The sequence below is a fragment of the Podarcis bocagei genome (assembly GCF_964188305.1).
Source record: "Podarcis bocagei genome assembly, chromosome: 14".
Taxonomy (NCBI): domain Eukaryota; kingdom Metazoa; phylum Chordata; class Lepidosauria; order Squamata; family Lacertidae; genus Podarcis; species Podarcis bocagei.
The window spans coordinates 6,337,567-6,350,259 of NC_138139.1; the positions used below are offsets into that span (position 1 = coordinate 6,337,567).

Here is a 12,693-nt window from a genome sequence, read left to right on the forward strand (position 1 = left end):
ATCTAGGCTGATTAAGAGTTCTGGAAAACTTGAAACTTTCAAACTTTTCTCTAACGTTTTGATTGATTTAATAAAGGTATTGCCCAAATGTGGATTTGCGAGTTTTTCCAATGGGCCAACACTGATCCTTTCCCCTTTTGTATATTTTAAACTAGTTACTGATCCCTCAGAGGACTTTCACTGCTGCCCTGACTGCTAAATGTTTGACAGTCTCCTGGTTCACACATAATGCTAACCCATGGTTTGTTAAGCCAAAATGTGGTTAGTTTTAACATTAACAAAATGTGGTTTGCTTCCGAACCCAACAGCATTCCTTAACCATGGCTTGTTTGTCCACCTCATCTCAGACACTCACCAAGTTACAAAAGCATGAGACATCAGTACAGTGGTGCCTCACAAGACGAAAAGAATCCGTTCTGTGATTCTCTTCGTCTAGCGGTTTTTTCGTCTTGCGAAGCAAGCCCATTGACGGATTAGCGGATTAGCGCTATTAGCGCTATTAGCGGCTTATCTGCTGATCGGATCAGCTGATAAGCGGCTTAGTGGCTTAGAAAAGGGGGGGGGAACCAGCAGGAACTCGCAAGACATTGTCGTCTTGCGAAGCAAGCCCATAGGAAATTCGTTTTGCGAAGCACCTCCAAAACGGAAAACTCTTTCGTCTAGCGAGTTTTCCGTCTTGCGAGGCATTCGTCTTGCGGGGCACCACTGTAGCTGGAAAACCAGGCAGATGGCCTTCTTGGTAGTGGCGCCCTCCCTGTGGAACTGTCAAGCTCCCTTCAGATGTCAAGGAGATAAAGAATTAAACAACTTTTAGAAGACATATGAAGGTAGCCCTGTTTCAGGAGGTTTTTAACACTTGATGTTTTATGTTTTTAGATATGCTCTAAGCCGCCCTGAATGGCTGGGGAAACCCAGCCAGATGAATGGGGTATTGTTGTTGTTGTTGTTGTTCTTGTTGTTGAAACAAACCAGTTTGCCTATGAGATGACTTATAGGTTATTGAATAAACCATGGCTAAAAGAAACCATGGTTTATATGCAAATACAGCCAGTAGTCCATAAGGGCCATTGTGAAAGCTTTCCAACCATGCCTGTTAGCTTACATCTACATTTTAAAAATCATGCTGGCCCGGAGCCAAAGAAGCAAGAAAGGAAGATCCACATCCAAAGTTAACATTTTTCTTTATCACTCTTATAGACACAATGCCACATCACAAACAGAGTTTTCAGATACCTACAAATATAAAGGCAGCTGAGCTGCAGCTTGGAAAAATACGCAAAAGCCTTGTTCTATGCTTACAATCACTGGCATACAAAAAGCTAATCAATGGAAGAGGGTTAGCTTTCAAGCCACAAGCTTTGAAAAATACTGTTCAAAATGAGGCATATAAGCTTTAGAACATTTGTGAACATGTACTTGGCAATAACTGAAACAGGTTTTAGAGGAAGCTTCCCAGCCTTGCCTTATTAAAAAACTAAATCCTTCCAGAGCAGATATTAAGCAGAGCAAAGGTATATATTTTTATGCGCTGGTAACTGCCAATGCACTTTCCTTAGCAATGTCACACTAAGCATACATTTAAAAATGGCATCTTTCTCTGCCCTTTTTGTTACCTCTCTATTGCTTTTCTCCCAGAAACAGAAATTAGTGTCCTGTCCTGTCCCCAACCCATGAAACGGAACAAAACCTTCCCCCTTTCCTTCCTTAGCACTCTGCTACTCAAAGCAATCTTATTCGTTTTATATTTAAACCACCCTTTATTAAAAATCACAGATGTTCTTCCAGCTTAGAAGCATCCCCAGAAATGGGCTATTAATTAACAAGATTTTCAATTCATTTTTTAAAGAACCATGCTCTACAAAGTGCCTCACAACATATATAAATATAAAGACACATCCAAATATTTGGGAGAAGACCAGTGAGAATATTCCTAGATGCAACTGAGCACAAAAAGGTAAGACAAGGGCGGGGGCAAGTTTCACCCAGGTCAAAGATCTAGCTTGGCGCGCGTGCACAAACACACACACACCACACACACTTGCACACACATAGATACAGGCTCGGAGCCTCAATGACGCCGCTATGGAGGCTTCACCTGGGGCAAAAAATATGGCTAGCCCCCCCTCCCCCAGCTATGGCTCTACCTCCCACACATTCAATTTCATATTAAAAGCAAACGACACATAAACTCTTCATATGTTCACAGGACAGACTAGTGGATAACAATGTTGCTGCCTCATCACATTTAGCTTGGCCGATGTGGCTTTTTAGTAACTTCTTGCCCATGGCAAATAAGAATTGGTGACAAGCATAGAGAAAGAAATCTGGTTCTTTTTTGTTCTGGCTGTTATTGTAACACATTTACATGGACAGACAAGCTAGTCATTGTTTTATCTGAGCTAGTAGTTTCTGCGAACTTATTTGCAAGGCTGTCTTCCATCACAGACAACTCTGGCATCTCACAAAACACATTTAGTCATGAAGACAATGAGGCATGTAATGGTTAAATAAAATGTGCTGATCAGCTTACAACAGTTGTTTGGCAGGGTCATCCAGTTGGTGCCACTGAACCACCAGCCTGACACTGTGCCTCAAAAGAATGAAGCCCAGCCCCATTTCAAAACCTACCTTGGCATTTATGGAGCACAGCTATTTCCATATGGCCTCGTGAAATTGTGGGTGTGATGATAATAGAGCTATTACTAAGCTTTTGACGCTGCTTCACCTCTTTGTGAGCCTCACTTTGCAATGAAGGCCATGGAGGCCGGGAGAGAAGTGTGTCACCTGTGCCTTGCACATTCAGCACCATACCCATTTCTGCATATAAAAGTTCTTATACGCAAGTTCCCACACTGGATCTATGAGTGTAGGATTAACTCTTTCCTTCAAGCATCCCAGTTTCAATTACACCCCTCCAGCTACTATTTTTTTCATTGTAGGAAAATGCATACAGGTGCATATGGACACCTGCATGTTTCTTCCCATGGGGCAAAGGACAGATGGAGAGGATTTAAACCAGGAAAGCACCACAAGGAATAAAATAGGGGTAGGAACCAAAAACCTCCCCCAGATCCAATCAGGGCTCCCACAGGAAATCCTAATTACCAAGATCCTAATTACATATTTTCTGAGTTGCAATTAGTTGTGCCCAAAAAGTCAGAAGATGCTGACTGAAAATTTATGCTACAGTACTAACCCTGGTCAGGGCCCTAACTGAAAACTCTGAGGATTTACAGCTGTCAACCGGCCAACAGCATCACCAACAGAAGGTGTAGCACAGCACTTGTCTGACAACACAGCACTGCAGCCACATCTGAAGAGGAATCGTGGAATTCACAGCTTTTAATTAATGTTTAGAGACAACACAGATACGGGAGGGAATTTTAAAATTGCTGACTGAGCTGGGGGCACAGATTGGCTTTTCTGAGGAGTTAAGTAGATGGCTTTTATCAGAATATTGTTTATTATGATGATTTTATATTTTGCTGTGGAATATTATGGATTGTTATATTTAATTCTGGATCATTGTATTACTATTTATCAGTGTAAATAATAATACTTCATGCTCATGTAACATATTAACATTCTGTAATATTTACAACAGTCCTATACTATAGAATTATTATCCCCATATTACTAATCAGGGACTGGTGTGGAGAGAACAATAGCTCCCTAAGGTCACTAGTAGATTCATGAATTAACCACATTTGAACTGGCGGTGACTCAAATCCCACTATTAAGACAGCCATAACACTTCTGAATCCTAGGTCTTAAAACCAACTACCCTTGCTCCCTTGCTCTTTCATATGCCTAGAATTGCTCCCATTTCACAGGTGTAATGAAGAAAGATACCTCTTACTTACTTCACATTCCTCCTTAAAACCCACTATTTCCATTAGCATAACCACCTACCGTATTTTTCGCCCTATAAGACGCACTTTTCCCCCTCCAAAAATGAAGGGGAAATGTGTGTGCGTCCTATGGGGCGAATGCAGGCTTTCGCTGAAGCCTGGAGAGCGAGGGGGGTCGGTGCGCACCGACCCCTCTCGCTCTCCAGGCTTCAGGAAGCTATCCGCTAGCCGTGGGAGACCCAGCTCTCCCAGGGCTAGCGGAGACCTTGCCGGCACCCAGAAGCTTGGGGCGCGCTGAGCTCTGCACGCCCCAAGCTTCGGGATTAGCGCAGCGCTCCGCTAGCCGTGGGAGAGCCGCGCGAAGTCATGCGGCTCTCCCACGGCTAGCTGAGACCTTGCCGGCACCCAGAAGCTTGGGGCGCGCTGAGCTCTGCACGCCCCAAGCTTCGGGATTAGCGCAGCGCTCCGCTAGCCGTGGGAGAGCCGCACAGCTCTCCCACGGCTAGCGGAGACCTTGCCAGCACCCAGAAGCTTGGGGCACGCTGAGCTACGCACGCCCCAAGCTTCGGGATTAGCACAGCGCACCTGGGGGGGAAATAAAAAATTTTTTCCTTTATTTCCCCCCCAAAAAAAACTAGGTGCGTCCTATGGGCCGGTGCGTCCTATGGGGCGAAAAATACGGTAGTTCCCATGACCTGCTGCAGCTCTGCTTGCTTTTCCTTCAGAATAAAGTTGGCCAGCTTATGCATGCTTTTTAAAAAGAGTCAACAATGTAATATGGATATGCACTTTGGTCTTAGTTTTTCCCAAAAAGGAAACGGGGGGGGGGGCATGCCTTCCAATAAAATAATTGGTAATTTTGTAAACCACCAAAGTTTACTCCATTTGCAAAATCTATGATGTGTAGTGCAGATTTCTAGAACTTTTTTTCAGTGCATACCAACAGACTCATCTGATTATTTTTTTTTAGATGGATTAATATTTACAGGGGTGAAGCAAACATCAGCAAAATTTTGTTAACGTACCTTTTTTGTCCTTTCAGTCTTATTTTTAATTTCCTGAGAAAGCGAGTTTTCTTCAGGAGGCAGGGTCAAGCGTAGCCGACACACGTTTGCCTAGAAGAAAGACAAAGCTCTTCTTTCAGTATATTAAAAACATGACTGTCTTTGTGAAAAGAATGAAAAGTAACTTTCTAAGAGGTAGCTTGTTTACTTCAGGGGACAAGAAAAACAGACGTTTTTATAACAGAAATTATTAAATACTGTTGAAAGACAAGGGAGGGTCAAAAGCAGGGCTATCTACAAGCAAGTTTTCTCCATAAGTCAAACTCATTCCATGGCAAATGGAATTATTACTATAACAATATTCTCATGGACAACAGGTATTTGCAAATTTATTTTAAAAATTGAATAAATTTTATTAGATTTTATAAAGAGTGATACAAAGATATTTATCAAATACCCTTTTCTCCAAACTAAAAAGTAATCTAAGTAAAATAAAAACATAGATCCAGAGGAAAAGAAGAGGAAAAGATGGAATGAAAAGGAAAAAAGAAGAGAGAAAGAGAGATAGAAGGATTAAAACAGAGAAAGAGAAAAATACTTTCTATAAACTGCAGCCTTTAAACCCAAATGTCATTATTTCTTTTTCACGCAAAAAGTCTATGAGAGGGTTCCAGTCTTTAGTAAATGTTAACAATGACTTTTTTCTGATTAAACATGTCAATTTCGCTATCTCAGCTAAGTCTGATAATTTTAATAACCATTCCTCCATTGCTGGTAATGATAAGTCTTTCATCTTTTATAAATAGAGACTGAACTAGGTGGGGGGAAAGTTAATTACAGCATACCAGAGAAAATACATTAAAAATCACACAGCAGTGCTGGAAGAGCCTTACTCCTCTGAAAAACTTTGTTTCTCACTGCTTTCATTTTGGTGAGCAAACATTTTGAAATGGTTTTCAGTATATTTTTTCAAGACACAATAAAATAAACTGAGAACACGTACTGTGATACTGTAACACATGGGTAGGCAAACTAAGGCCAGGGGCCCAGATCTGGCCCAATCGCCTTCTAAATCCATCCCGCGGATGGTCCAGGAATCAGCGTGTTTTTACATGAGTAGAATGTGTCCTTTTATTTAAAATGCATCTCTGGGTTATTTGTGGGGCATAGGAATTCGTTCATATATTTTTTTCAAAATATAGTCTGTCCCGTCCCCCCCAAGGTCTGAGGGGCAGTGGACCGGCCCCCTGCTGATAAAGTTTGCTGGCCCCTGCTGTAATATTTACAGATGGCATAAAATAACACGTTAAGATAGGGGTGAAGGAACTTTTTCATACTGACAGCTAAATTCCCTTCTAGACAGCCTCCCAGGGGCAACACACCAGTGGTGGGTGAGACCAGAAGCAAAAGCGGGAAGAGCAATGAATGGAAATTTTAGCACTGTGCTGTAAGGTAGTTTCCACATACATACACAAAGCTCACTCTGTCCTCCATCCAAATAAGCAAGAGGCATTTTGAGAGTTCAAGGACATATTCCAGGCAAAGACATTAAAGGGCAGCGCAAAGTAGGGCCATTGAGTGGTGTGGACTGGAGAGAGGGGCTGTGACTAAAGAGATAATGTAGAGGAGAAAGAATTGCAAGAGCTGGATTGGAAGGCCTGAAGGGCCACATTTGGCCCCTAGGTCTGAGTTTTCTTGCCCCAGTATTAAGGCTTCTTGGGATCAAATTTTGCTTGACATTATGTTACTGCATGAGACGTGTTAACATTCCACTATTTTTATTAAAATTGAACCTATAAGTGTTGCTTTGCTACATGAATAGAGATAGCAAGTGTTCCAAAACATAGTAATGGCTTTGTAATAGCAAGTGTTATCAGCTGATCTCAGTTTTCTGTCCCCTACAGCATACAAAGAATGTGCATCCTGGAATGATAACAGCCTACACTATCAAATTAGTGGAAAAGCTGTTTAGGAGGATGACTGTTTTAACAGCCCTTTCATTAGATCTACCAGTGTTTTAACACAGCATTAAAGAGTCACGATCTTAATCTGGTTTATGAAACATTTCAGAAATAATTTACATAGTTTTAGTTAATGTTTCGAAGTGATAATTGCCATTATCCAAGATAGCAGCAACATCATCCTTGTTGCCTCATTCCTTTAGGGCCATTTCATTCATTAAGCAGCAGCAAACCTGGGTTTATTTCTGGAAGCACACTTCACAAAGAGCTACAACCAAGCCTAGATTCCTGAGTGTGCAAATACATGATACACTTTTATGCCAACACAAGTTTTATCCCTCTAGTTCCTGCTTGTTTCCACTTCAAACTTCTTAGGTACACACTTAAAAAAACCCATAATGTATGAATAACAACATTCTTGGTGAAGGACCCAAGCTCTTAGTAGCTAAATCTAATGCCGCTATGCTGACCATTCTCTGTTAATATCAATCTTACAACCAACTTCTCTTCAGACTCAGGAAAATACTGTACGTATTTTGGACCACACTAAAAATAATAAACTGATGCTTCAGCAAAACAAATGTGTTGTACCCGGCACACATCATAAGCACACATTCTAAAGCATACAGGTACAAATTAAATCCAATCAGGTTTAAAAATGTGCTGTGAACCCAACACTTCTGCATTTCTAGTCACATTAAGTCAGGGGCGGGGTGGGGGTGGGGGAATAGGATTGCCACTGTGGCCAGGTTACCTTGATATGAATCCAGAAGTATGGATGCATAATGGAGGAATGAGTAACTCTGGAGAAAATTTACAATAGTCAAAGTACTTTTAACTAACAATTTATTTTACATTTGCTTTACTGAACAGGTGCATTTTGGGTAACTTCTCTCAGAAGCCTAAAGGAGGCCCTCCAAATTCTTTGACCAAGACAGTAAAAGAGACACGCAGATTAAGACATGTGTGGTGGAATTTATCACGGCAAGATGGGTCACTGGTTTAGGCTATGTTCACATTTGACCTTAAAATGCAGCAAAGTTGTTCCCCCTTGCTGCATTTCAAGTTGTATTTTTACTTGCAGAACACACCATTACCTGTTTTGTTACTTACACACACACACCAAATTCCTATTCAGTAAAGCAATAATCTGTGCATGTGCTGTCATCTGTGCATGTGCAATGGATGTCTGAAATGTACACACCTCATCTTAACAGGAGTTTACATTTTCAAATCAGATGGAAGTTGATCTGAGGGAATTGGGGGGAAATGTATCAAACAGCAACATTTCTCAACAAATTATATGAAGCCTATGCATTGTGACTAATGTCATACGTACTCAGATTCAAACATTAGCATTGGGAGCACACTGGAGCCAGAGAAAGCAGTCATGTGTTCACAGCCTAAGACAACTTGAAAATGGGCTTAGACAATTACATAAATGAAAGCTCAATCAATGGCTACTAGTAACACTGGGTTCATGCCTTTCAGGGTGGAACTAAAAATGTAACTACAGTACTCAGATCCTTTTCATTATTACTTTTTAAATCAATTATTTTACCAAAGGGCCTAAGATGGAGAGCACATGTTATCTTCACACCAATCCTCTGAGATAGCTGAGATAGGTAAAAGTAAGAAAGCACATAACTGGCCTAAGGGCACCCAGTGAGCTTCATCAACAAACAGGGATTCCAGCATAGGTCTCCACTACCAAAGGCCAGCACATAATCCACTACAACACAGATTAATAAAATATTTGCATGGCACCAGGTTGGCCCAATCACATCAGCTGCTCAAAGCAACACTTTGGAATAGCACAGAATCAGACTCTCGAATCCAAACATCTTCAGTGATGCTGCAAGAGATCCTGGAGTGCAGCCACTTAGCAGGTTTCTCAAGCCAACTCACATGCATTCATGTATACTTCCTTAGATATATGCTGACCTTTGAGGTTAATCCTCTTCAATGATACACCCTTGCCAACCATAGTAAATTACTTTCTCTACAAACACATAGTTTACACCTTCTACATTTTAGGGGAGGTTGCCAACAAGCCAAAATTTTACAGGAATGGCTATTATTTTGTTTCTTTGCCAGAATAAATGTAGAGAGAGAATGCAAAATTCTGAGTTTGATGTTTTCATTGTTATTTCTTTAAAATGACACCTTTCGGCAGAAGGCAGAGCAGTCTGCACATGCTCAGAAACAGACATGATGGATGAGACCGTGGTGAATCCAGCAGTCTTGTCCAGCATCCTGCTTCCTACAACGGCCAACTGGATGCCTCAAGGAAACTCACCAGCACAGCATGAAGACAACAATGCTCCCCTACTGTTGCTCCCTTGTATTTGGTAATCAGTGGTAGACTTGATTCAAGTTTGGAGGCTCCAAAAGGTCATCCATCTATTATTAATTTACAAAGCCCTAAACAACTTAGGTCCAGGTTACCTCAGGGATCACCTGAACCCTTATATCCCAGCTCGATCATTGAGATCACCTACAGGAGCACCGTTGTCAACGCTCAGTTGACAAGAAGAGAAATCGAGCCTTTGGTGTCACAGGCCCAACCCTGTGGAACACTCTACAAGAGAGATTCAGCAGACACCTTCTGTGCCAACTTCTAAACACCTGCTGAAAACTTTTCTATTCCCCCAGGCCTACACAAACAGTTAAGAATGCCTCTCTCCGCAATGGCTAATTGATCTCTGTTTTTAACATTTTAATATGGTTTTTATTGTACGACTTTGTTTTACTGGTGTAAACCACTTTGGGCTTTGGTTTGGTTTTTCACATAGTGGTATGTAAATATTTCTATAAATAAATAAATAAATAAATAGGCATTTCCTCCTAGGCCTCTGTGAATTTGTCAAATTGCCCTTCAAAGCCATCTGAGCCACAGACCATCAGCACACCTTGTGACAGCATCCTGCTTTGCATGTCATATAAAATACAGTTTAAAACAAGCTATAGACCGTTTAATGTGAAACAGCAGAGTTCTGGTGCCAGCTTCTCAGAAGTCCTAAGACGCTCCTCACACTGCTCAACCCCAGAAACAAAAAGAAGCCAGAGTCTGGTTTGTGCCATCTGAGGCAAGGTGCGTCTTGAAAGAGAGGGGGAAACTTGTCTGTATCCACTTTCTTCACAAAAGGCATAACATATTATACACCAATATCCATATTTCCATCTTAAAGCTGTTGTGAGGGACCAATACATCCTACTACTTCTTTTCTTTTTTTTGAAACTATATTATGACGCAGGATAATTCAATCCGTAGAGCATGAGATGTTTAATCTCAGACTTGTGGGTTCTAGCCCCACATTGGACCAAATATTCCTGTGTTTCAGGGGGTTGGACTACATGACCCTCGTGGTCCCTGGCGCTGTGGTCTAAACCACTGAACCTCTTGGGCCGGCCGATCGGAAAGTCAACAGTTCGAATCTGCACGATGGTGGTGAGCTCCCCACTGTTCTGCCCCAGCTTCTGCCAACCTAGCAGTTCAAAAGCACACAAGTGCAAGTAGAAAAATAGGTACCACTGTGGCAGGAAGGTAAACAGTATTTCCATGCACTCTGGCACTCGTCACAGTGTCCTGTTGCACCAGTCCTGCTGGCCACATTACCCGGAAAGCTGTCTGCGGACAAACACCGGCTCCCTCGCCCAAAAGTGAGATGAGCGCCGCACCCCATAGTCGCCTTTGACTGGACTTAACCATCCTGGGGTCATTTACCTTTTACCTTACCATACCATTCTATGACTCTAGGGTAAAGCAAGATTATCCCTTTTATGGAGCAAGGGCATCTTGGCGCAGGTAAGGGGTACAGAACAAAACCACCTTGGCCTGCCCTTCCTCAACCTGTAGCCCTCCAAATGTTGCAGAACCCCACCACCCCATGAGCTATACTGGGTGGGGCTGATGGGCGTTGGAGTCCAGCAACCCCTAGAGGGAAGGGGCCCTGTCTTCAAGGCACCCAAGCCCAAAACAGCGCTAAGGAAGGCATGCGGGGATCAGCGGCTGAGGCGGCTCCCATTTCCCCCGAGGTTTCGCCTCGACGCCCTTCCCGCCTTTTTTCGCCTCTGAGGGAACTCGCTTCGCGCATGCGCCTCCTGTTCCCGAGGTAAGTTGCGCCCCTGCCTCCGACACCTCGCAGAGACCCGCTCGGGGCCGCCGCTTTGGGGTCTCTGCGCCCGGGGGGGCTCCCTTTATCGCCGTGCGCTGTTTCGTTGCCCCGTCCCCGCTCACCTTTCTCTGAGCAGGGCCGCCCTGGCCGTCGGGCTTCTTCGGCGTGGTGGTGGTGAGGGTCAAGCCCGAGCTGTAGCGCAACATCTCGGCCGCCTTGGAGTTGTGCCTCGCTCCGCTCCGCTCCTCTCTCCGCCGCACACGCCCCGCGCCGCCTCCCTCCCGCAATGGCCACGGGCCACTGACAGCCTCCTCCTGACCCGGCGGGCGTGGCGGGCAGCCGCCCGGCCCGGCCAGCCTCTTCCCCGCCTCCAGCCCGCCCGCCTGCTCGGACGGAGCGGAGTGAGGAGGCGCGCTCGCTCGGGCGGCCGAAGGGCCCCCGGGGGAAGGAGAGGCGAGTCGACGGCGCCTCAAAGCGGCTCCCGAAGGAAATCCTTCCTACGAGGCGCCTCAGGCCTCGTGCTGAAACGGGGACAGAGGGGGGGGCGTGATCAGTATTGGGTTCGATAAATCGGTTTTTCAACTTTTCATTCCACTTAAAACGGAGCCTCGCGCTTCATGACAAACCTAGAGCTCTGGGGAAAAAACCAGGAGTGGGATTCCTCGGTGAGATTCCAGAAAAACAGGAGTTTTGAGACGCGACGCAGCTGAGAAATTTTAATCGACTCAAAAAGTTGCTTGCCCATTAATCAGGCAGGAGATTTGTGTTGTTGTTGTTGTACAAGCTAATAGGTTAAAAGATCTGTTAAAACATAACACTCACAAACAGCAGTTTAAATAACTTCTCCCAAATATTCATGAAATAACTATTATTTTTAATCATTCCTGTTGGTAGCCAACAGGAATACATGGTCAACATAATTCCACCCTTATTCTCTGCACATTTTTGACCTTGCCTGGCCAGGCTGAATGCATTAAGGGAGCTCTCACAAATGTTGCTCCTCTACTAGATTTTAAGAAGCATTTAAATTTGGTTTCAGAGCCTCAAATAAGGGGGGCATAAAAGGATCTATAAGTACTTTAATAAAGCTGCAGTCCAGGAGCAGTGGGGCAAGATAGCTACCTCGGCATCCAAAGCCCTATGACAGGGATCACTAACCTATTTCAGCCGTGGGCCAGTCCACCATCCCTCAGACCATGTGGGGGGCCGGACTATATTTAAAAAAAAAAAAGAATTCCTATGCCCCACGAATAACCCAGAGATGCATTTTAAATAAAAGGACATATTCTGCTCATGTAAAAACATGCTGATTCCCAGACCATCCGCAAGCCTGACTGAGAAGGCGATTGGGCCACATCCGGCCCCTGGGCCTTAGGTTGCCTACCCATGCCCTATAGCTCCTGACCAGAGCAGAAACGGGGGCAATAAAACTGATTTTGGGCAAATCTTGGCTCACTAACCTTTTTAGAGTTATTTGAGAGTGTCAGGTGATCTCATTGACATTACCTGGACTTACAAAATGGTTTTGACAAAGTACCTCACCAAAGACTTTTGAGTAAAATTAGCAGTCATGGAATAAGAAGTCCTCTTGTGGATCAGGAATTGGTTAAAGAAGTAGGAACCAGAGATAGGAAACCATTTTCCAGGGGATGAGGGTGGGGAGGAATGGGTGTGCACCAGAAAAGGTAACAGATACATGGGTACCTTTGGATGCCATGTTGAGGACCCCAGCCCAAACTGAAAGGGATTCTTGGTTTCA

The 12,693-nt window shown here is 43.7% G+C and overlaps 1 protein-coding gene across 4 annotated transcripts in view; it reads right to left on the reverse strand.

The window, feature by feature from the left end:
* Positions 1-11,323, reverse strand: part of MYZAP (myocardial zonula adherens protein) — a 48,147-nt gene extending 36,824 nt beyond the window's left edge. The window contains exons 1-2 of one of the 4 annotated variants that reach the window (XM_081170624.1): positions 10,349-10,517; positions 4,877-4,966 (exon numbers count right to left, since the gene is read on the reverse strand). In XM_081170624.1, coding sequence (XP_081026750.1) covers positions 4,877-4,966; positions 10,349-10,432 — 174 coding nt within the window. In that variant the 5' untranslated portion in view covers positions 10,433-10,517. Of the gene's footprint in view, positions 1-4,876; positions 4,967-9,788; positions 10,318-10,348; positions 10,518-10,543; positions 10,865-11,056 lie in introns of those variants that run through there. The other 3 variants (XM_081170627.1, XM_081170625.1, XM_081170626.1) reach the window with 3 other exon arrangements.
* Between the last annotated feature and the right edge of the window lie 1,370 nt (positions 11,324-12,693).